This window comes from Eulemur rufifrons, chromosome 5 (genome assembly GCF_041146395.1).
Source record: "Eulemur rufifrons isolate Redbay chromosome 5, OSU_ERuf_1, whole genome shotgun sequence".
In the NCBI taxonomy this organism is placed as follows: Eukaryota; Metazoa; Chordata; class Mammalia; order Primates; family Lemuridae; genus Eulemur; species Eulemur rufifrons.
In genome coordinates, this window is record NC_090987.1 from 32,948,002 (window position 1) to 32,972,944 (window position 24,943).

The 24,943-nt window shown below is 38.9% G+C and overlaps 1 protein-coding gene across 1 annotated transcript in view; it reads left to right on the top strand.

Annotated features, from left to right (window-relative positions):
- The window catches only part of KLHL14 (kelch like family member 14), a 92,213-nt gene extending 69,953 nt beyond the window's left edge, over positions 1-22,260 (top strand). The window contains exons 3-8 of the mRNA XM_069468136.1: positions 1,259-1,348; positions 8,817-8,895; positions 15,762-15,952; positions 16,036-16,194; positions 19,926-20,083; positions 22,120-22,260. Of these exons, the coding sequence (XP_069324237.1) occupies positions 1,259-1,348; positions 8,817-8,895; positions 15,762-15,952; positions 16,036-16,194; positions 19,926-20,083; positions 22,120-22,260 (818 nt within the window). The remainder of the gene's footprint in view (positions 1-1,258; positions 1,349-8,816; positions 8,896-15,761; positions 15,953-16,035; positions 16,195-19,925; positions 20,084-22,119) is intronic.
- Positions 22,261-24,943: the final 2,683 nt, after the last annotated feature.

Below are 24,943 nucleotides of genomic sequence, written 5' to 3' on the forward strand. Positions count from 1 at the left end.
GTTAGCCAGCATAAGTGCTTTCCGAGAAAAATAAAAGATAATAAAAACAAAATGAAGTGAGAGATATATATCACCCAAAATAAATCAAGTATGAGATAGGTTCTCTCTCTCTCTCTTTCTCTCTCTCTCTCTCTGCATTGGCAAAAGAGCACAAAGTAAGAGTTGGCCCTGACTCATATTGATTTCCCACTGCACTGGTTTCTTAAGTGCTCTGTTGATCCGTGTCAAGCAATAAGTTCCCTGCCTGAACATGCACATCACCTCCCCATTTGTCCTCACCTAGATTTAAGGTGCCCATATGATGAGCTGAACAAGGACATCATTTTTCCTACTGGTGTCACTGGGCCCAAAGCACTGCATGTGATACGAGCACTAATGCTGCACACGTTTACATTTTCCATATGATATTATAATAGCAGAGACTAACACTGCACAGCACAGAAGGTGACAGGAACGTCCTAGTCTGGGGCTTTGTGTCTCCCCAAAGGAAATATAAATGGGAACAAAATACAGAGAAACATGGCTTTAGTGGGTGTCTGAGCAACACCCCCTCCTCACAGCCACCACAGCAGGGAGAAGGGAGAGGCGAGGAGGATGGATATTTGTGACGTTCCTGACAGTTTTCATCTTTGTTACAGAAGAGCTGCTAAGCAGATAGATAGAAAATGTGTGATTGTGCCGCTAATGACATTGTACAGGAAATTAAGCGTATACATTTGGAGGAGGCATTAAATCAGCAGGACCTTAATTTAAAAACTTAAAACTGTATGGAAATTCGACTTGCTCATTGCTGTGGAATAGAAAGCTTCCAAGCACCCCGAGTCTGTTTGTGGAGAGATTGCCAGCAATCCAAGTTTGGCCAGAACATCTTAATGGCTCCGAGTGTATTCAGGGTTACTTCTTCCAAGACGTAACCCCAGCCCTGACCCTTGGGGAGTGTCAGTCATTCGGAACGCCATCCCCATCGTCAGGCAGGTGAGGAGAACCTAAGAATGGAAAGCAGCATGGCAGGTTGTTCTTGACTAATTTGTGGAATAACATTATGTAAAATTCATCAAAAGGGGCTGGGTTTGAAACTACTGGGAACACACCACTGAGCCGCTGGTGGGTAGTTTCTCTGCTGCCTGTGCACTCATCTTCCTTCTGACTCAGTCCCACATTTTATATACTTCGGTGAAGCAAATAACTAGTGAGCCAAGGTCGCAAGTCCTAAGATGGAAATTTTCAGACGTCTTTGTTTTTTTTTTCTTGATTCCAGTTATGCCATACAACAGCGCCCACCACTGCGTCGTGGAGGTGGAAAACTTCTTGTTCGTGCTGGGCGGAGAGGACCAATGGAATCCCAATGGTAACTGTCGAGCAACTTAACTGGGGGTGCCCAACAAGGATGTGTGTGATGAAGGGCGTCAGTAGCTGTCCATTTTGTAATTAGCATGGAAAATGCATTTCTGTGCAACAGGGACGAATGAAGTAGTCAGGAAATTGGGGCTGACAACTGGAGGGAGGGTCGATCCTGTAGCTAACTGGGGACATCTGTAGCGGAGCGTTCACTCATCGACTGTCTGGGGATTTGGCTCCGCAATGATGCCCCAGACCCTCTCCTTATCTATCCCCTGAGGAATGCCACAAGCATGAGCACGAACTCCCTAGAGGAAGGGAGCGAGCTGCAGCTGTTTAGAATCCTCACCACCTTCTCCACCACTTTCCTCCCATTTCATCGACACGATAGTGCAGTCGCAATAAATATTATCTCCAGTCGTACCGCACATAACTTCAGGGGAAGTCATTTTGCAGCAAGTATTCCTTGTGATCCATTCTAGTCACTACACCTTCTCCGAGTGTTTCTTCCATAGATTATCACCACTGATGTGATTATATCCTAAATTTGTGACAAAAAGAAATTAAACCTTTTAACACACTTCCCAAGCCAAACACAAAGGAGAACACTGTGCCTTGCAGAATATGCAGAATTATCAAGATATTTTTGGAAAGCTTGCACATGAAGGAGGAGTTGCAGTTGTAGCCTTCTGTGTTACAGAGATAATTATGACGGAGAAACCATAAAACAGCTTGCAGGTACACATTTTTACTTTAAAACCCCAGAACATCCAGCTGAAATTACATATACTGCATATATTTTATTGTGAATGCTCTCTTTCAGCATCTGCACCAAGGCAAATTATAGAAAATTGTTACATCTGTTCACTCTAGAAAATCTTAAAGGAAAACAAGCCAGACCACCCTCCGAGAACATTGCTTTTAAGAGGGGGACATTCTTTCTCAAGACCTGCAGCTTTGTTGTGTCACATTTCCCAGTGTTGGAAAGAGGACAGTTCCTAGGCTTTGTGAAAAACAGAAGCAGGAATGATATTTAATATTTCCCCTTTAACTTAACTTCTGTAATGACAGATTCCATATGTTACCAGCAAACCCTGACACACACACAATCCATGGTAAGCTCTTCACTTACTGTTAGGTTTCTTCTTTCTCAGAAGTGATTTGAACTGTATGGAGTGTTTGTAAGCAACACCCATTGGGTGCACAGCCATTGGGTTTATCTAAGCAAAGAACTTGCAGAACATTCTTTTTGAAGTCTAGATTAAAACTAAAACATGACAAGAGAAGGCTGGAAGGTCCTGTTTTGGACTCTTGGGCTACCATGCTTCCCAGGTGGAATAGGCCTCTGTTAAAATACCAGTCTTGGGACCACAGCTCAGTTTTCAAAAAACACTGTCAACCTCCCTCTTCAGCCCTTAATCAGCAACACAGAAAATCTGCTCCCTAATTTGATGCCAAAAAAATATAACCTATAACTGCTTGCTGTTCAACTTCTAATCAAAGACACGTCTAATAGACTTGGGTGGGAGGGATAGGGGAGAGATTAAAGGGCACATTCGTTCCTCTAGAGCAGCGGTCCCCCAAATTTTTGGCACCAGGGACCAACTTCATACAAGACAATTTTTCCCTGGACAGGGGCAGCGGGGCTGGAGCAGCAGGGTGTGGGGGGCAGCAGGTAGAGGAGGAGCTCGGGTGGTGATGTGAGCGATGGGGAGTGGCTGTAAATACAGATGAAGCTTCTCGCTTGCCCACTGCTCACCTCGTGCTGTGTGCCCTCCCCTGCCCCCCAAGTTTCATGGAAGACAATTTTTCTACCGACGTGGATGGGGGGAAGTTCTGTGGCCGGGTCCCTAACAGGCCACGGACCAGTCAGTACTGGTCCACTTCCCAGGGGGGGTTTGGGACCACAGCTCTAGAGAATCAAGATTTGATCTTTGAACTAATTCAAACTCCTGTAAAACTGCGCTGTTGGACGGCACTGATTTTCTTTCTCCCACCCCTGAGAGGAACAGCAATTGGGCTTACAGCCCTCAACGAATAAGCTAGGAGAAGACTATAAAAAAACACACAGTTGTGTTTGCTGTAGGGATGACTTTCACTCTCACCATGCGGCAGGCTTCGTGTGAAGACCCACATGACAAATCTTCTCAGACCCAGGCACTGAGGCTGTGTGTGCTTTTGAAAATTATCACTGATGTTAGTCCTGTGGCTGAATGGTCTCTTCTCTTTGCGTTAGTCACTAGAAATCTCAGAATTAAATTTTAGTGAAACTTTAATTACTACATTTTAATTTTACTTTTAGGCTTAATATGGGCCTGGGAGCTCTCTCTTTCTGTAAGATCCCTTTTTGGAATTTTGGAAGCTTCCACATGGAAGGCTGAGTCCTTCTGTCCCTGACCTGTTTGGCATGAGAAGTCATTTAGCATAGATCTGGGTGAAGGCTGTTGGACCACTGGCTTGAGTCTCTTATCCTAAATAGAAGAGAACTGGTTACACTTTGAGGCAAGTGGGCCAGCCTTTTGGACCCCATGTCAGTCAGACTGTCATTGGATAAAGCCCTCCCGCAGGTGGGGAACAAGGCCAGGCACTGAGGTGGCCTGTTCACCTGAAGGAACAGCCATGACCATGGGCAGCCCACATTCACAGCAGCTTGGAAATGGGTGCACCAGTCTGGCAGAGGGGTCCCAGGAGCATCTACCATAATCCCTTAAATGTTTTCCATGTAGCTTCGTATTCCATCCATCTAGTCAACCATAGTTGACTTCTTCAGTATTAGTAATAGCATTTATGGAGTACTCATTATTTGCCAGGGACTTTGCTAAACACTCACTTGAATCATTTCACTTAATCCTCACAACCATCCCGTGAGCCATGTTTCATGACAGCTGTAGTTTTACTATGAGAAGACTAAGCCTGAGAGGTTAAAGAACTTTCTAGAACACACAGCTTGCAAGAAGCTGAGCTAATTCCAACCTAGGTTTTTCTGACCACTGTACTATACTGCCTTTCACATAAACGTATGTATGTAGTTAGATATGTAAAAACAATTATGTTTTAGCTATTGATCTTGTGAAATTAAGTCAGTATTGGATCACAATGGAAAGTGGTTCTCACTCACAAGGAATTCCCCATTTAGAAAACTGTGAAGGAACTCACCCATCTTAAAAATACAGGATTCTGGGCCAGGCACGGTGGCTCATGCCTGTAATCCTAGCACTCTGGGAGGCCGAGGCAGGTGGATCCTTTGAGTTAAGGAGTTCGAGACCAGACTGAGCAAGAGCGAGACCCCGTCTCTGCTAAAAATAGAAAGAAATTAGCTGGACAACTAAAAATATATAGAAAACATTAGCCAGGCATGGTGGCACATGCCTGTCATCCCAGCTACTCGGGAGGCTGAGGCAGGAGGATTGCTTGAGCCCAGGAGTTTGAGGTTGCTGTGAACTAGGCTGACACCACAGCACTCTAGCCTGGGCAACAGAGTGAGACTCTGTCTCAAAAAAAAAAAAAAAAAAAAAGAAAGAAAGAAAGAAACATTCCTATACATGGTGGGTAGGTTCTACATTCCTATGAACATCATTAATCTTCAGATGCATTTGGGAAAGAACTTTGGAACTTGACTATATAAGGTGATATTTTTTTTCTACAGGCAAGTGATTACAAATTCCACAAAAACTCACTTATAAATCAATGTTAGATAATCCTTCCTTGAGTTGGAGCCTCTCCATGTGAAATCCAGGTCATCCTCACCCTGTGGCACTCTTATCTCTTCCTTTACATTCCCAAATAAAACTCAATTTACCACTCGACCTGACCATCCAGACTCTCTCACATGATCCCTGCAACTCATGATCTCGCAGCAGCAAAATCCCCATAATCCTTAAACTCTCCTCTGAATGGTTCCTTCTACTTCTTTTCTTCTAAACCTGGCTGTCTTCTGAAAGTGCTGCTTTCCCAGCCACCCTTTCTAATGGGGGCTGGTATCCTCCCCTCTTCCCACACACTTCGTATTATTGGAGGCAGGTAGCTTTTCTCCTTCCTCTTCGTTGCCACTTCCAAACCCTTAAGACCCCAGGCACTTTGAAGGCTATCTTCAGATGATACCAGCTGCTGCCTCTGCCTCCTTATGCTCAGCGATCCTCTGTTTTGCTGATGATGCCATCTCCTTCAGTTGGCCATACCACCTTCTCCCTGTCCATCATCCCCTCGTGTCCTTACTTCCCTCCTTACTAGGCTTGGATTCTATGCGTCATCCCAATAATCACTCTAGTGCGTACACCTGCAGCCCTCGTGTCTGTCTCTCTCCTTCTGCTATAATACTTCCCTAGCAATACTCATCCTGGTTAAACCCAACTCACTTCTACCTCTCCCCTGCCCCAAAGCATGGAGAAAAATCACACAGCCACACTGTCTACCAGTCAACTACACTAAATTTTCACGGTCAATGCACTCTCCCAGCCTCCAAGATAACTATTTCACACCTGCTCTCTCTCTCTTCAAATCCCCCCTTCTCCAAATCCCCATCCTCACTCTCAGCTGATGGCTTTGCTTCTTAGTTCAATGAGAATGGACGCAAACAGAAAATAAACTCTTCACCTCACTACTACCAAATCTATTCAGTTATTTCTATTGCTACCCATATATTCTGTCTGCTCCAATCTAAGGTCTATTCCTCATTCCTTCTTGCCTGCTCAAGGACTTCCTAGTATTTCTGAATTTCTTAAAAAGCAACAAAGCAAACCTTCCTTCACTGCTGCATCCTCCAGCTATAATCTTTTTATTGCAAAAGTCCTGAAAAGCACTGTCTGTCCTCTTGCCTCTGCTTTCTTACATCTTAGTTCCTCCTGAGTAGTCACCACTCAGGCTTTCAGCCCCACCGGTTCACTGAAGCAATGCTTGTCAATGCCACCAACAGCCTCCATGTTGCCAAATCCCATGGTCAATTCTCAGTTGCTCACTCCCTTCTTTCTGAAACACAATTTGACTTGGCTTCCAAAATACCATGCTTTTCCTCTTATCTCTGACAGTTCCTTTCCTTTACTGGTTTTTCTTCTTCTACTCCAGTGCACATTCTCAGGACCCATTATCTTTCATTTTGTAACCCTCTTCCTAAACAGTTTCTTCCAGTCCTGTAGTATTAAATAATAACTCAGGACTAATGACTCCAAAATTTGCACCTGTAGCCTTATTTAGCCAGTGGCCTGCCAGACATTTCCTGTTTGAGATCCTGTAGGTCTCTCCAAAGTTAAGTCCAAAACAGAGCTCATAACTTCTCTCCCCCATTCCCAACCTACTCCTCCTTGGTCTTCCCCGCCTCAGCAAATTGCATGACCTTCCATCCAATTACTCAGGCTAAAAACCTAGCAGCCATCCTTAACGACTCACTTTTTCTCCTTCCCATATTCAGTCCCTCAGGAAATTTTATTAGACTGTGCCTGTACAACAGATATCTCTCCACCTCCACCTTCATTCAAGCCACCACCAGCTCTTGCCTTGACTTTTACAATGGCCTCCTGACAGTGCCCCTGTTTCTTCAGTCTCCCCCTACAGTCTGCTCCTAAAATGGCAGCCAGAGCTAGGCATTAGATTAGACCATGTTCCCCACGTGCTCAAAACCCTCCAATGGGTTCAAAATCCTACTTCATTCAGTCCACGAGGCACACTGTGTTCTGCACTTTGACACCTCTCTGACTTCTGTCCACTCACACTAGCATTCGTGCTGTTTTTCAACTCATCACCAGCCCAGGACTTTATACTCACCTGCCCCCATGCCTGAGAGGCTCATTCTGCAGAAACTAGCATGGCTTGCAGAAGGCATCTGTGAGCAGGTGACCATTCTACTTAAACTGGCCTCCCCTCTATCGCCCCCAGCTTTATTTTTCTTTATAGCCTTTACCTCCACTTAATTGTATCATATTATAATGTTATATTATATGTTTGCTTATTCATTTACAAGGACAAAGACCGTATCTTTCTTTCTTCTTTTTTTTTTTTTTTTGAGACAGAATCTCACTCTGTTGCCCGGGCTAGAGTGCCGTGGCGTCAGCCTAGCTCACAGCAACCTCAAACTCCTGGGCTCAAGCGATCCTCCTGCCTCAGCCTCCCGAGTAGCTGGGACTACAGGCATGCGCCACCATGCCAGGCTACTTTTTTCTATATATATTTTTAGTTGTCCAGCTAATTTCTTTCTATTTTTAGTAGTGACAGGGTCTCGCTCTTGCTCAGGCTGGTCTCAAACTCCTGAGCTCAAACGATCCATCCTCCTCAGCCTCCCAGAGTGCTAGGATTACAGGCGTGAGCCACCACGCCCGGCCCATATCTTTCTTATATATATTTCCAAAGCCTGGAATACATGAGATGCAAAGTAGGTGCTCAGTATATATTTTTACAAGTAACGATTGTGTCATTTGTCCACGCCTGTGTGAGCATGCGTGCACACACTCCTGTTTACTCCCGTGGTGAAGTCTGACACCCATATCTCAATGTTTACTTACGCATGTATGAACAAAGGCAGACTTTTAGAGTTAAAGCCTCGGGTGCTTTAGGTGATTATCATCTCAGGTGCTACACAGAAAATGGAATAGATTCTTTGTGCTTCCATTTCTTGCTTTGATGTCAATATGTATATAAAATAAGCTCCATTTTAATGCCTGGGAGGCATCACCCCGCTTCTTAGGCTCCGCAGAGGGGATGCACCGGTGAAGCAGCTCGGAGGACTCATGCTCCCCGTCTCAGCAAATGTACCTGTGTGTATGTCACAGCGACTGTGCTTCCCCAAACACACACACAGAACTTGCATGACGTGTGGAACAAAGCTGACTTCCCAACTCAGACTCTTACTGTAGAGACTACTATTATTTCAGCAAGGAGAGAGCAGACTCCACCATGGAGTTCTCGGGTTCTTAGAAAAAGGCTGTAAGAATGGTGAAAGTTGTGCGTGTGTTAGGGGCAGGGGGCATCTGGGAGATCTCTGTATCTTCCTCTCAATTTGCTGTGAACTTAGAACTCCTCTAAAAAAAGTCTTTAAAAAAATGGTTTCAGAAAAAATAGGTAAGAAAACTTTTTTTAAATGGCTGTAACCAGAGATACTATACCAGGTAAGTCTCTGGAACTGATAATTTATAGACAATAACTTCTTATGTTTAAAACATTAAAACATCAAAACACCCCAGAAATTTTTACCCTAACACTATGATAAAAGCCAGTTTGGTAAATATACTTGACTTTATTGTTATGGTTGATTTAGTCTAATCCCAACTTGTTCCAAAAGCAGAAAAAGGAAAGAGACAGAAAAAGGGAAAACATTTGAGGTGGCACATTTATTCTTCTACTGACCCATCCTTTCTCATGCTGTTAGGTGCTCCCTCTACTTAATTCATCTATTTGTTAAACCTGAGAATGGAGACATCTTATAAAATACTGTTAAATGTGCAAATCAACAAAGGAATCTAAGTTTAAGTGTCTCAAATGTATTTTTACAGGAAAACACAGTACAAACTTTGTCAGCCGATATGATCCCCGATTTAATAGCTGGATTCAACTTCCACCCATGCAAGAAAGGTAAGTGTTTATTTCTCGTGTCTGAAATGTTTGTGACTGTTTTATAGAAAGCATGGGTGCTAGATGGTTTTCCAGGGTAAGGAATGGTAAATAGAGCCAATGGAAGACATAGGAGGCAAATACCAATCTTGGCCTGGCCAATTTAGATTACCTGCCTTGTTAATTCAATAGAGAAAAATAATCGAGTCAATTATTTGTCTTAATAAAGGAAGAAAAAAATTATGTGCCTTGTCTTCCTTGACAACATTGATTGGTATTTTGCAAACAGAGCTAAAATTCTGCTGACCATACCACTCTTCCTGGTGATAATACATTTAAATCCTAAAATTGAAATACCAAACACCATTCTCACAATGATATGCATTTGGAGGCAGAACTTTCAATATTAAATTATTCAATATTAAATTCAATATTCATTTTCAATATTGATTTAAATTTAATATTTTAATAGTAAATTTTGTCTCACTAGCTCAAGTCACTTAGATTTGCCTTCCCTAATGTCTTCCCATCATACATTCAAGAACAGGTCATTTGTTAACTTAAAAAAAAAAAAAGTCTTGCAAGGTGTCATCTCATTTTTTACATACAGATTGGTTATCTCAGGCAAGTCTCTAGCTACCAAAGGACAAGATGACTACTATATTTACACATATTTTGTCTCTCCTGGCTGTTATGTGATGCCATGTCTTTATATGCATATGCAAATTCACATGCTAGATTTTAAACAGTTGGTTCTTTTCAAATGTTTGGGCATCCTCTTAAGCAAATTTTCCAATATAAGAGTGACCATGAACTGCAAGCTATTGCATCTTCTCCTTTGATGTATCAAAGAAGGAATGGGCAGCATTCCTTCTCTTTCCTATTTCCTACATGACCCCTCATGTTAACATCCTTTTTTTTATCATTCAAGTAGATTACACTGAGATTAAATTAGACCCTTCTTCATAAATTCCAAGTTAAAAGGAAATTTTCAAACAATACCATTTGTTCAAAAATATACATTACTGCAGCAAGATGACATGAATCTATGCTCTAAAGAAACTCAGTGTCTAACTTTCTATTCCATGCAAGGTAAACATAGCAAAACTCTCAGGATACTAAAAGCTATACACCAAAATGGTGAGATGACACACGATACGTTAGGGACCATAGCCGCTTGTAGGAACGTCTAGTTCAAAGGTATCTCCAGTAATAATTCTAAGTCAATGAATAGCCTGACAAACTTCTCAGTGCATCAGAAGCTTCGTGGTGTCTTTCTCCACTGTACCCTGTTTCTCTCTTTGGGGAATTATTTCCTGGTTGCTGTTACTGTAGCTGCATCACTTTGCCCTTTAACCAAAACCATTCAAAAAAAAAAGTTTTATTTAAAAAACGACTATCAATACATGTTTGAAATGTCATCATCTCATCACCATGGTCCCCTTTGCTGGGGGCTGTGCACCACGATAATTAACCTTCACGCCTTCGGCTTGGGAGGCATAACTCACGTCGCGGTCAATTATCTCACTGTAGAGCCCCTAAGGATGGGAAGTATTGCTGCAAAACCTAATTAGTAATTTTTTTAAAAATGTGTATTGTTTACTTGATAGTCTATAATGACTTCCTCTGAGGCGCTATGGCCTATCATGGCAGGGTCCTACTTAGACAATTTTTAGCAGCTCATTGACCTGATAAAAAGACCTGCCATGGTCTGTTGGCGCCCGGCAGCCACCGTTGACAGGATGGACTGTTTAACGTTTCTTTCTAAGTCATTATGGTATATCATGTCAGGTCCCTAGTAAAAGAAGTTTTTTTTTAGATTTAAAACAATCAACTCGATAGACCAAATAAAGAGCTCCTTACAGAGCTGAGTGGGGAAAAGCAGATCTCACAAATGCCCCGTCAATCTTGTAGCTCCATCTCCCTTTGGGTTGGCTGACCCAGGCAGCAATCCATAACTTAAAATGAAATTTTCCTGTCGTTGCCAAGCTCCCATTCAAAATAGCAAATATGATCAAGTTACCAGTGTGGATTAATTGGTGTTTAAGAAACAAACAAACAAACAAACAAACCTAAAATATGTATGACACTCTTCAGATCAGAAAAGTTTCTTAGAACATTTAATTGAGCTAATTTTACATTGTGTAGATCATGAATCAAACCAGAAATCAAACCGCCTACCCCTTTTCATTATTCTGCTACCAAACTGCTGAGAGATTGTGATGCTGAGAAGTCAGCAAACTGCTTGAGAATAATAGAAACACATTGGAAGCCACCTCTGGGGTAACTCACTCTTACAGAGCTGTCTGGACAAATTCCTAGGATATCTTAGCAAGTCAAAGCCTCCAAAGGAAGATTAAAAAAGTGCAGAATACCCTCCCAGTTCAGCAGGGACACGGGCACATGGCCACCAGGCTTACTTAACTATGGGTCAGTTTTTGAACTGCATGCCTGCTAGCTATGAATTTACCGAAAGAAACAATTAGATGAAAATATAAATTTAAATGTAGTGCTGATGAATTGTTTTGGTCTCAGATTTAGAATTTGATTCTTCAGTAAGGAGAGGACAAATTGAGAACTTGGATCAATAAAAATGCTTTGGTAACTTTCAATGTGTTTTCAGTAAACATTTTAAGTATTATTCAAAATATAAAAAGAAAAAGCAGTTTGGCAAGCAACAACAAAGCCTCTGTTCTGTTCTGCAGAGTAAATGAAAGACTAGAAGTTAATATATCAAAAATTGTTTCCAAATTTTACTATTTTGTTTCCTAGCAGTATTACAAGAAACAAAAGGAAACAACATTCTGTTTGAAAAATCTGTTGTTTTAAACCCTATAACAAAAGTCAAAAATTCAAGCGAGGATAAAGGTATAGTAATTCAGTCTCAGGCTTTAGGATATAAACTGACCATCCTAAGGGGCAGAAACGACTTACAGGCAAGGGTACTGGAAGTGAACTTGCACCCAAGCAGCCGCTGGAGTTGCTGCAGTTCTATCTTGAGCTCCATGATGTTTCCCTTGGCCAAAAACACACTGAGTTGTCTCCAAGTTCGAAACATTCAGCAAATAATGCAAGGCAGAGCCACCAGAAACAGACACCCACTTTTCATGACAAATATGGCAATGCTATACTAGCTAGTGGGGCCACTTTCTGCATTGCTGTATGGACATATGCAGCAACACAAATTGGAATAGAATGGAACCTCTCCCGCTGCCAGAGTCACCCCAAAGGAATGGTGAGATCAGTAATCATCCCAGCTGGGGTAATACGGAATTGTTTCAAAACCAACTGATAACTGATGCCGAGCAAAAGCACTGTATACCGATTAAAATATGGCATTATTGAATAAATAAATTATAATACATTTGAAACCTAAAAAAAAAAAGGGACTTGTAAAGATCTTTCAAGCAGGGCTCAAAGTGTATTTTTATGAGTTTGTATATTTTTATGAGTATATTTTTATTAGTCTTTTTAACTTATCTCAGAAACACTAAATATTGCCTCTGGCCGTAGGGGCAGGGGAGGCTGGAGGAAGGAGAGATGAATACTTTGAAATGGAAACACTGTAATCCCATTAAGGAATCTTTAATAATCTTGAACTTACTTTCCCCCCAAAATAAAATAGCCTGAACCAGGTATGCTGTTCATGTGGGGAGGAGGGGCAGGGAGCATTCCCAGGAGACCTGGTGGTAAAATTTTAGCCACCAGCAAATATTCACAGTTGTTGACAGACCATTAACAACCTGGGTTTCTATCATGCATTTCAGAAACTCTCACTGTGGGCATGCAAGGAAATAAGACAAAGGCTCAGAATCTTCACTATTGCAATTTCTACATAAAAATGCACTTTTAAGTCAGGAAGTGAAACCTAACTGAATTTTCCCATTTAGATCCTAACAGTGACACTGTGTGGATAAAGCTAGGAGTACACATGGAGCATCACATTAAGAATGTCTTGGCTAAAAAAGAGAGCAAGTTCTAACGGTCTGATTTGGTGTCACAGTGACAATGGAACCAAATCAGAAAAAGTGAGAAAACTGAAATTTAGACTAAAGGAGTTTACCAAAAGGAGATCTTCCTCTTATTCTTTATAATCTAAACTCAATGAAATAGATTTTCATACTTGTCATGACTAATTGGCATTTTCTCTTCTAGACTAATACTGCATAGAACTCACCATTACCACCTTACAACCCACATGGTACAAATTATTTAAAGGTGGCCCATTAATGAAATAGGTAAACTAATTATTTCAGAGGCCCCAAGACCTGTTATAGAATTATATGGAAGAGTTGTACTGACTTACCTCTGGGTCAATGGTGCAAATAAAATAAGAGTTATTTTAAGACTCTTTTTCTGTAGACGTGTGTCAGTCTTTTCTTTTTTTTTTTTTTTGAGACAGAGTCTCACTCTGTTGCCTGGGCTAGAGTGCCATGGCATCAGCCTAGCTCACAGCAACCTCAAACTCCTGGGCTCAAGCAATCCTTCTGCCTCAGCCTCCTGAGTAGCTGGGACAACAGGCATGTGTCACCATGCCCGGCTAATTTTTTCTATATATTTTTAGTTGTCCAGCTAATTTCTTTCTATTTTTAGTAGAGATGGGGGTCTCGTTCTTGCTCAGGCTGGTCTCGAACTCCTGAGCTCAAACAATCCACCCACCTCGGCCTCCCAGAGTGCTTGGATTACAGGCGTGAGCCACCGCGCCTGGCCTCTCAGTCTTTTCAATGAAACATTTTAGCTTGAGAGAGTAAAAGCACCAGTAAACTAACTTTGCCCTATCATGCTCAGTGAAAGAGCAATTGAAATCTGGTTAGAGAAATAGAAGGAACCAATGGTCCATCTGCATGCACTCATGTTGTAACTATTTTTAAATCTAATTTTATATTTAGATGAGTTTTTACTCCCCCATACCAGGAAATTCAAACTTTTTTTAGATCAGAGATCCCTTTGATGATCTAATTAACAGCTATGAAACATCTTTCTCCAAACAAATGCACATGTGCAAAAACATGTGCATACATTTTATTACAATTTCAGAGCTTCATGGACCCCTCAGAAGGCATGAACCGAGATTAACAACTTTCACTTTATGAAATCTGTCTCATCTTCTATTTATTTTCCTTCCTACTTTTCCTCCCTCCCCCTTTTTTCATTATTGTTGTTCTTCATCATGCTTCTGAATTTTCCATAGCACATCTCTTTCAAAAAACATCAAGAAAATCTAGAAAAAAATAAATATATATAAAACATTACTCAAAAATTATCAATGATGGCTATCAGGACAATTTCAGAACTATCAAAAAAAATCCGAATACTCTGCCATCTACAACAAATACCATACCTATATGGTAATAAATCATCTAAACAAATATTATTTAGTAGTCACTTAAGTATTATTGAGAAAAGTTGACATGCAAACATCTTGATGGTCAATTTTTTAAGACTTTTTATCCAGGTGATAGTAAATGATAGTACCTAGGCATGAACCAAATCTGGACACTATGACAAGCGGCTTATATGTATTTCCAAGTAACCCTGTGAGCAATTGGAGGCTGAGAGATGTTGAGAAACATGTTGAAGGTCACATACCTAGTAAGTGACATAGCCAGGTAGTCTGACTCTAGAATCCAAACCATTAACCAAGATGGCACATACTGCTTCCCAGATGTTTTGGCACTTCATAAACACAACCTGAAAAATCCCCAAACAATAAAGGTTTGCCTGATAAAATGCTCTATAACTCCTCATCTTGCAATTGACATTGCACAAGAATATTGGCATCAATTTTAATGGAGATCATTAAATTATCAAATATAAATTATGTTCTCTCGGGGACTTGGCACTTAACAATGATGTTTATCCAATATTGGACCCCTTGTTATCCTTGCAAAGTGTATTATTCCAGAGCAATTATTCCAGAGCATTAATGGGAAAAGGAAGCGAAGAGGCAAAGGCTTGCTTGAAGTTTCAACCTAGTCATCCTAACTCCCAATGTTTGAGTCCTCTTTGAACCTTATTCTCCCTCAGCTCTCACATGTTATTAGCTACCAAGTCTTACATCTTTTTTTAAAAGACCTTTGCGTCACCCCTTTCCTTTCTTCTACTAAAACTCTAATTCAGGTCCTGTATCTCTCAGTCCTAAATTATGGTCTTAGAATTGGTCTCCCTGCCTCCAAATCCTTTCAACACAGCTTGCATTTTTTGCCTTTGGTGGCATAGTGGAATAATATAACCAATAGCCTCTCTTGAAAAGAAACTAAAAAATATCCTATAGCCTTGTAATAGTCATCACCAAAAACTCCTTAAAAGAATTTCCTGTACTTGGTTATATAAGAGCAAAATTTGAACATTATATGAAGTTCACAAAACTTATTCTATTTGCAGTAGTACTAGGGGGGAAAAAAGAAAAAGTGATAATTGAAGAAAAATTTTGATGATGTAGTTCTCTTATAAATTGGGAACAATGACCCTTGAAGGACCATAAAGAAAGTGAATGTCAAGATAATTTATTATTGTTACATTATCTACCTCGTTTTTCACTTTGCCTTACAGAGCTATGATATCCTTACAAGGTACCAAATATCCCAAACATTAATGAACACTTTTACAGTGTATAAAAGCAAGATAAAAAGAGCTGAAACAAACAGTTGGTGAATTTCTCCTTTGCTATTATTTGAATATCAAAACTGTTAACCACAATGGGCAATGTAGATGACTATATAGAAGGTCTCAGATTTAGAAGGTGTATGTATAATTTTTAAAGGTTTTCAGCCCTTTCTGAAGCAGGACGTACCTCCTTTCCCTAACTAGGGTAGTCCTTATCCTATTTGAAGAGGTAAAATTTCACAACTCCTTCTGTGATTTACTGTGAGTTGTTTTCATTGTAGAAGAGCCAGTTTCTATGCATGTCGGTTGGACAAACATTTATACGTTATTGGCGGAAGGAATGAAACCGGCTACTTGTCCAGCGTGGAGTGCTATAACCTAGAAACAAACGAATGGCGTTATGTGTCCTCTTTGCCACAGCCGCTGGCCGCCCATGCGGGAGCAGTACACAATGGGAAAATATACATTTCAGGCAAGTTACTCCTCCACTTTGTCTGGGGCAAAGTTCAGATCCGAGGCACTTTCCTTACTTGTGTGCATATGTTTAATTCACAGGTGGTGTACACAATGGAGAATATGTCCCATGGCTATATTGCTATGACCCCGTGATGGACGTCTGGGCTCGAAAACAAGATATGAACACGAAACGCGCAATCCACACTTTGGCTGTCATGAATGATCGCTTGTATGCAATTGGAGGCAATCATTTGAAAGGTCTTTTTTTTGTTGTTTTTTTTTTTTAATCACAATAACATTTGCATCTCATGTTTCTTGCTAAAGGGCTTTTTCCTTAAATAATCATAGTTAACCAAGTAAAAATCATGTTGACCAAATAAAATCTGCTCTGTGTAAATTAGCAGTATCCTTGAACAAGCATTTATTTTGGCTTTTCTGCAGATAGGATTATTTTTAAGTTACCATACACATTAAAGAAATGAATAATGATGTCTATAGAAAATAAGAAACAGGAGCATTAATAACTGAAAGGCACAATTTGTCGTAAGAGCGAATTCAGTGAAATAAATTATTCCTTATCACCAAAGTTGTAGTAATGAATATTTCCCAGAAAATTGTTTTTTGCAGCAATCATAAAGAACTTTAGTTGTAGCTGTACAAAAGCTAATATGTCATTTTTCTTAAAGAAAATATTTGGCAGAATTTCATGTCTAAATTTAGAATTTTTTGAGAATTAAATATTAAACCATCTATGATTCTCAAATCCTATTGCTTTTATAATAAAAAAAAAAAAAAAAAAACTTAAACCATAGCATTTTTAGAGCTATGTTTTGGCTCCTTTACTCCTCCAAATATGTATATGACTACAACTTTTTGTAGTTGATGTGCACATATAAAACTTTACGTGCATGTATATAACGCTGAATTCAACAGAAAAGCAGAGAGACCTGTGATAACGAGAACCTTATCGAACTGCTTTGGGCCTCAGTTTCCTCATCTGAATATGAAGAAACTGGTCTAGTTGATCCCCAAAGTCTTCTGCAGCTCTGATATTCCATGATCCTTGAAACTGATCTAAACGGGACACAGGCTATCCAGGTATGGTAGAGAAGGCCCATCTGTGCATTTATTTTACAATAGTAGATATGATACGTCTTTAAACATGGGTCAGACATAGTTTTTGTTCTATTTTTCCTAATACATGTTTGCCCCTAAACATAATAAAGACTACACAGGTGTAATTTTTATGTAGATATTTTCAAGATCCAGTTCATGCTCAGAAATGCCAATACCCTAGTGTATGTCTGCTGCTCATCTTAGTGCTCTCCCCAATGGGAGAGGATTCTCTTTACTACTGTAACTCTTCCCTTTTTATTTTTATTTATTTATTTATTTATTTATTTATTTTTGGTGAGGCAGAGTCTCATTCTGTCGTTCAGACTAGAGTGCATCATCATAACTTACTGTAACCTCAAACTCCTGGGCTCAAGCAATCCCCCTGGCTCATCCTCCCAAGTAGCTAGGACTATAGGTGCATGCCACCACACCTGGATAATTTTTCTATTTTTGTAGAGATGGGGTCTCGCTATGTCGCTCAGGCTGGTCTCGAACTCTAGGCCTCAAGCGATCCTCCTGCCTAAGTCTCCCAAAGTCCTGGGATTATAGACGTGAGCCACCATGCCCAGACCCTTTTTATTCTTTACCTCTTTCCCTGGTGCTCCTTCACTTCAAGCTATACACTGTTTCTTTACCTCAACATGTTTTATATTAACTTTGTGGCTTTCTACATTAAAACGTGATTTCTTCTCATTTCTTTTACACAAGATATTGCCTAAATGTTTTAGGACCTTCTAACATTTAAGATTATATGACTCAGGTAATGAAAACCTAAAAGAGAAATAGCACACATACATCATAATTAAGTTAGCTCAGGAAGACATCATGGCAAAGAAAGGATATGGACTTTCCATCTAAGCCTAGGTTTGAATACTAGTTATGTACCTACTAGCTGTGTGGTCTTACTGAAGACACTTAACCTTGTGTCTATAAGAGAGGGATAATTATCCTTTCCTTGATGGTATTCGTGAGGATTACAGTCAATACATATAACTTATATAATCAGCACAGAGAACACATACATATCCTCAAATGATGCCTCTAGAACTTCAGAACCTGGAATTTTCCCAAGTGCCCACTCTAAGTGTGTATGCTTCAAAAATTATCATCAATAATCTTAACGGTAAAGGAAAGCAATATACCACAGCGTTGCAGTGCGTACATTGTTCTGTTGTTCCAGCATCTATGTGATTTATTTTATGTAAGAAGTTAGCAGCCTGAAATAACCTACCTCTTCAAGAATGAAAATTATTTTACTTTTTGATTCATCTTCTCAATTATTTTAAAATGTCCAGCATGTTAGTTAATTTAATATACACACTGTAATTGTCAGCTAACAGACATCCATTGCATGCGTTTAGCTAGAGAAAAAGTCATCAAGGGATTTGGTCTGTTCGATGATCATGAAGCTCCCACTAGGGGTTTTTCACCCTCTAAGTTAAAGGCAGGGCCCCAGTAGAGTACAGGAACCTAAGTTTTTCCCAGTGATCTAGTTACTGTCCCATTCACTGACAAGCCGTATCAAAAGTGGGAGGAGAAGCCCTTCAGAGAAAGGGACTCAGCCCCTATTCTAAACCTTGATCCTTAGTAGATATTGGAAACCATTTACATCATCAGAGCTGTTTATAGACATAGTCAGACTTCAAAAAAAGGTAAAAGATGCTGAAAAACATATTTTTAATTAATCGAAACATTTTAAGAGAGTTGAATATTTGCTTAAGAAAAGCAATGCAGTTTAGTCTGTAGGAGTCTGAGCTCTGAAGCCTATTCACCTGGATTCAGATCGCAGCCCCATCTATTATACCTACTGGCCAGTGACTTACTCAAGTCATTGTCTTTCTCTTGTCCCTCAGTTCCCTTATCTATGAAATGAAAACAATGATAGAGGCTATCTCATAGAGCGTTGGAGAGAATTAAATGAGTTCATTTAAATAAAGCAGTTAGAAAACAAAACTAGCATATAGTAAACACTCTATAAGATGCTTGCATTATTATTATTTTAAACCCCTTTTAATACGGTTTTAATAAACCATTTGTTATAAGATCTACCCATACAGAATTAGTCTTTACTAATGATATCTGCTCAGGCATTCTTGCTTCGAATTAATCCAAAACACCCAGAGTTTATTTGGGTTTTTTTAGGTCTTCCTGACATGTCTCCCAATTTCACCAGTGAATTTATACATTTGTCTCTTCAAAGACACAATTGTCTACTTGGCTCTAGATCGGTTTTTGGTTGGTTGGTTGGTCGGTTGGTTGGTTGTTTTTGGTTTTTTGTTTTGGGGTTTTGTTTTTTTTTTTTAGTTTTCTTATGATTTATTTATTTTTCTTCAAAGTTGAATTACAATATATATTTCTGATTAAGGACTTCAGTTGGTTCCACTGGAACCGAAAGATCTTACTGCATTATACAGGCTCTCTGGAACAATAAACTTTTTAAAAGTTAATTTAAAACTGTAAGTTATGGCAACAAAATGAAGGGAGAACAAAACGGAGATTCATAAAACCCATTCTCCATTCCCTCCATTGTAGTTAAGTAAAAATCGTCAGTACCTGATTCAGAAACCTCATTTTTGCTTTCAGGATAATATAAACATACACAGCTATTAAAAACCCATCAAAGAGAACCTCACTTCTGCACAGCAAAAGAAACAATCAACAGAGTGAAAAGACAGACAACCTATGGGAGAAAGTACTTCATATTTGCACACCATATATTCAGGAAGGGGTTAATATTTAAAATAATAATATATAAGGAACTTAACTCCACAGCAAGAAAGCAGATAACCTGATCAGTTTTTAAAAGAAGGTCTAGCCTTAAATTGGGACCCTCATAGTTAATTCTTTTGTGGTTCCATTTTGCTGTCACTTAGGTTTCTCCCACCTTGATGTAATGCTTGTGGAATGCTATGACCCAAAAGGTGACCAGTGGAATATTCTTCAGACTCCCATTCTGGAAGGTCGAAGTGGTCCTGGCTGTGCAGTGCTTGATGACAGCATTTACCTTGTGGGAGGATACAGCTGGAGTATGGTACGTGTCCACATTTACCGCATCCTCTCAATTTGTTTGTGTTTATTTTTGCTGTTTCCCTCCAAATGTGCTATCCTCCACACATGTGCCCTTGCAGAGCGTCCTGCTTATATGCAAGCAGTCAGTGACTTTAAGTAGTAAACTAAAATCAACCTTGTTGCTGTTGAACTGGCTTGCTGTGTGATCAACTGCATCACAAGATGTGGTAGGTCCCTGGTTCTTTCCTATCCCCATGTTTTTGTGATTCTGGCTTTCCAACTAAAAGTCAAACTGAAGTGATTTTACAAATGTTCTGCTGAAATCAAATAAGAGAGTCTGAAAAGTTTCTGACCAGTAAGACATGGAAAATGGAAATTCAATCTCTAGTATCCACAAATTCTACTTAGGATGCATAATTTAACATTGCTTTTCCCTTTTCCCCCCTCTTTATCATGAAAATTTCTAAACATACACAAAAACTGAGAGTACAATGGGTCCTCGTTAACCTATCTTCCGCTTCAACATCTATTAACTTTTTGCCATCTATCCCTCCTTTTAAAAATTTTGGCTGAACTTTGAAGCAAATACCAGACATCATATTACTTCCCCCTAAATACTTCACTATTTCTCTTAAAAAAATCATGTAGTTAAGTAAATACACTATCATTTTCACATCAAAAAAGACAATAATTCCTTTATATACAATTTTCAAATTTCCCATTTTCACTTGGGAAAAAAAGATATATTTTTCAAATTGACATGTTCAAATCAGGATCCAACAAGTCCCATTCACGTTTGGTCATTATGTCTCATAGATCTCTTGCAATCTAGAACATTACTCTGCTCCACTTTTTGTTCGATGCCAGAGACTTCTTGATAAAAGAGGGTCAGTTATCATATAGAATACTCTACATTCTGGAATTGGTTAATGACTTCCTTGTGTTATTTAAAATACTCCTCCATATGCGTATTTTCTATAGACTGAAAGTTAAAGATAAGGGCCTAAGTTCAGCTTTTTTTCTTTTTTCTTTCTTCTTTTTTTTTTCTTTTCTTTTTTAGCAAAAACACCTGAGAAGGTGGCTTAATACATCACATCAGGAGACACGACAAGTCTAGTTGATCACATATTCACTTTTGAAATGACAGCCATTTTTATATTTTCCTCTTTCTCTATACTTTATAAGATTAATTTGATGATTTAATAATATTAATTTTATTTCTTTTACATCAAAAAAAAGATTGTGCTATAAAGTTTTGGGAAGGTTTGAAAAGTTATTAGTTGTATGAAGACAAATATGTGTTGACATTTATTAATATAATGAGATATGTGTGTACACATGCTTGTTTGCTGGTACAGATTGTTAGCTGCAAGAGTATATATGTTTGGAAGCAAGTACCAGCACTACACTCTCAGAAAAATGATTATTAGGTGGGTTGGCTTTTTTGTTTGTTGCCTATGATAAAAACAAAGCTGCTGTGGTTTGGGAAATGTTACACAAGCACTAGCCCTTAAAGTTGACAAAGGAAACAGGATGAAAGACATTTTTTATTTCTTATGTAGCCTCTTAAAAATAAATGAATCAATGTGTGAAGGATTTGACAAGCTTTCATTTCCAGTTTACTTTAAACTGGTTTTCAATCCCAGCTGTGATTCTTCCCAGTAGCAAAATAAAAACGGAGAAGTGAGGCAACAATCTGGAATCTAATTTACTTCAATTATTTGAATATTTAAGGTAAATTTATCTTTTTTTTTTTTTAGCTTAAAACAATTGGATAACTTCAATTTTTGGTCAATTATTTGAAAGAATTTGTTGAGCATCTAGGATGTTCTAAGTATTTATTTGACTTTTATTAGTCATCACAAAAAGATTTTTGAAACCTTGTCAGTCTCAAATTTTCCCTTGGAATAAAATAGTTTAAAATCCACCGCTTTCTTTTGGAATTTTTTTAAACAAAAGCAGAGAATAGACTTTTTTTCCAATGTAAATGTAATCGATAGCATTGCAATTGCACTTCTCTATACTTTGTTTCTAACTGCACCCTGCTTGCCTTTTCAGGGGGCCTACAAGTCATCTACAATATGCTATTGTCCAGAAAAAGGAACCTGGACAGAACTTGAAGGAGACGTAGCAGAACCACTTGCAGGCCCTGCCTGTGCGACAGTCATCCTGCCTGCCTGTGTGCCGTACAACAAATAACACCAGGAAACCCTGGCATGAACCGTATCGCATTCTAGGAAGCAATGGCAGGTGACATCACTATCATAATAGGAACAATGCATTCTGATGGTACAACCACCAAAACCCACCCTTGGTTTCTGATGATTTATAAATAACTACAAAAGAAAGAGACCTGTTCTTGAATAGATACTGTGTCTGTAACTCAGATGACACCAAACTTCCTGTGATGACAGACTCTTCAATTTCAGACTGGTTTTAACTTGTCCCAGCTTTACAAAAACTCCTCACGTGGATCTTAACTTGCAAAAGGAGAAAGATAAAATACAGAAGACTGGCCCCAGAGAGACCTAAGATCAGTGTTGTGCATTGTGGTCTACCTGCATGTGGTCTATGTTGAAGTTTTGGGGATATTGTGTTCACGAATGATTTAAAATTGGAACCACCAAAATACTACACTGCATTACAGAAATTGCCACTTGATTCTACATTCCTAACCTTTGCCTACTTCACAGACTCTATAGGCAACACAGTTACTGAAAATCACATAAGATTAAAGAGGGGCATTTTCATTTCTATATAACTTCATTTTATATACCTTCTGCCCTACCAGCACCTCATGTGATCAGAGAAGAGAAAGATGTTGGCTCTTGTAGCAGTTGCTTTCTGCCCTATAGGTTCTAAGCTAGCCAGAGTCATCATTCCTGTGTCCTCGATTTTACCTGAAAGATTAAAACAAAATACACTATGTCACTGTTCAGTTTACAGAGCTTTGTGCTTTCCCATTTTTTTTGTAGAATGTAAGTGAACGCACGTGTTGTTTGCTTCAAAAGACAGTACTGACAAATTCAGTCACACAATATTTTAGAGATTCTGTGAGATGACACGTTTGACCCAAACTTAATTCATTCAGGGATGAAAAGAAAAAATAATTTCTCTTAAGTACAATCCCAGTTTTCCTTCTGTTTCTGAAACACAGAACTTACAAAAGCCACAGGAACCAATTATAGTAAAATACTTCTCTCCTTCCTCATCTTTGGGTGGCTCTAGACAATTGAGTTAAAATCATCATTCCCCCAACTCACTTTATTTTGTTTGTCATCACCAGAGATGCCCAAACTCAGTTAAGTGAGCAATTGCTAGTTGTCATTAGGAGCATAGTAATTTAGGAGCAGAAGGTCTGGAGAGCATGAGATAGTTTCAGTGTGGCCAAGAAAAAGAGCAAAACTGGCAGGCACATGAATTTCATTTTCAGGTTCTTCAGAGTTTGAACAACTGTTAGAAGTAAATAAAAGTCTGCAATATTTTTTAATCACCCAGAGATGATGTTGAATCCGTCAACAAATGTATTATTTGAAACAAGAATAAGGGGAAGCCACAGATTAAAAATGCCTTTGTAATAGGTTTCACAGTGAAGAACATCAAGATGGGTGTACTGGAATCCAATGCCGTTTCTACAGTAAAGTGCAATCTTCATCGTTTTTGTATTTATTTGTATGTTCAGATCCAAAGGATCCGTTGTAAAAATATATATATAAATATATATATATATATCCAGTGCAATCAACTTTCATTTCTTTTTCCTTGCAAACATATGAATATATAGAAAGAAAGAAAAGTTACAGTACTGAGTGGGAAAATCCCAGCTGACATCACAAAGAGAACAAGGTCTGCTTCAGAACCATTTGTTGTCAACTGTCACTGTTTCTTACAAAAGTCACAGTTTATACAAGAACATTTGCTTTCCTTAGACTTGTTCTTCATTTTATTTTTTATTTCTAGCCAAAATAAATAAAAGCATCTATGAGAACTATAAGTAAAGCTTTCTGTATTTCAGAAAGACACAAACTACTAGAAAGTGAAAAGTGAATAAATAAGTCACAGAGAATGTAAATTTTGTACATTATTAGAATGTGTAAATGAAGCTTGCTTGGAAGGGGAAAACTTTAAATAAAAACTTTATGTAATAATTCAACTGTGTCTCATATCCTACTTATATAGCATATGTAATAAGTCTCTACATTGAATTGTTTGAAGGTTTGTAAAATGTCAATGCCTAAATATTTTTTATTCTGCATATATGCTTTACAAGTTCATTTAGCTTCCTCACAATATGTAAATGTATACAATATGGACCATGTTAAAAATTATGGAATACTTCTGGAAAAATGTTGTGAGTTAAAAATCATATGAGCTGAATCTGATTTTTCCACTACAAGAGTGTTACAATAAGATATAACTTATCCAAGCTCTAATAACTAAATATTTATCAATATTACTATAAGCACATAAGCATTAAAAAAATACTTGCAACCTTTCTAAAAAAGAAGTGATTCACACATTTAATTAAATTAATTTTCTAAGTACATAGTATTTAATTGTATTCTCTTTTAAAAATCTAACCAAGAAGTTGTACAGGACAATTGGAGGGGCAAGGGAGACATAGGGAGATCTAAGGCATGTAGCTGAAGGGGCAGGTGGGCAGCCCTCCAGGCAAAGAGCTATGCGAGGTCAGAAGCCAGTTTCAGAAGCCTGCAAGCTAGGAAGAATTTAATGCTTCCCAGCCAAATTTAACATTAGTGATGATTAAATTCACAATTAAAGGATCTTTGCATGAAGGCATTTAATGTTATCATCTTCCCTCTTAGCATTGCTTTAGCTGTATCCCAGAGATTTTAATAGCTTATGTTGTTTTGTTCATTCA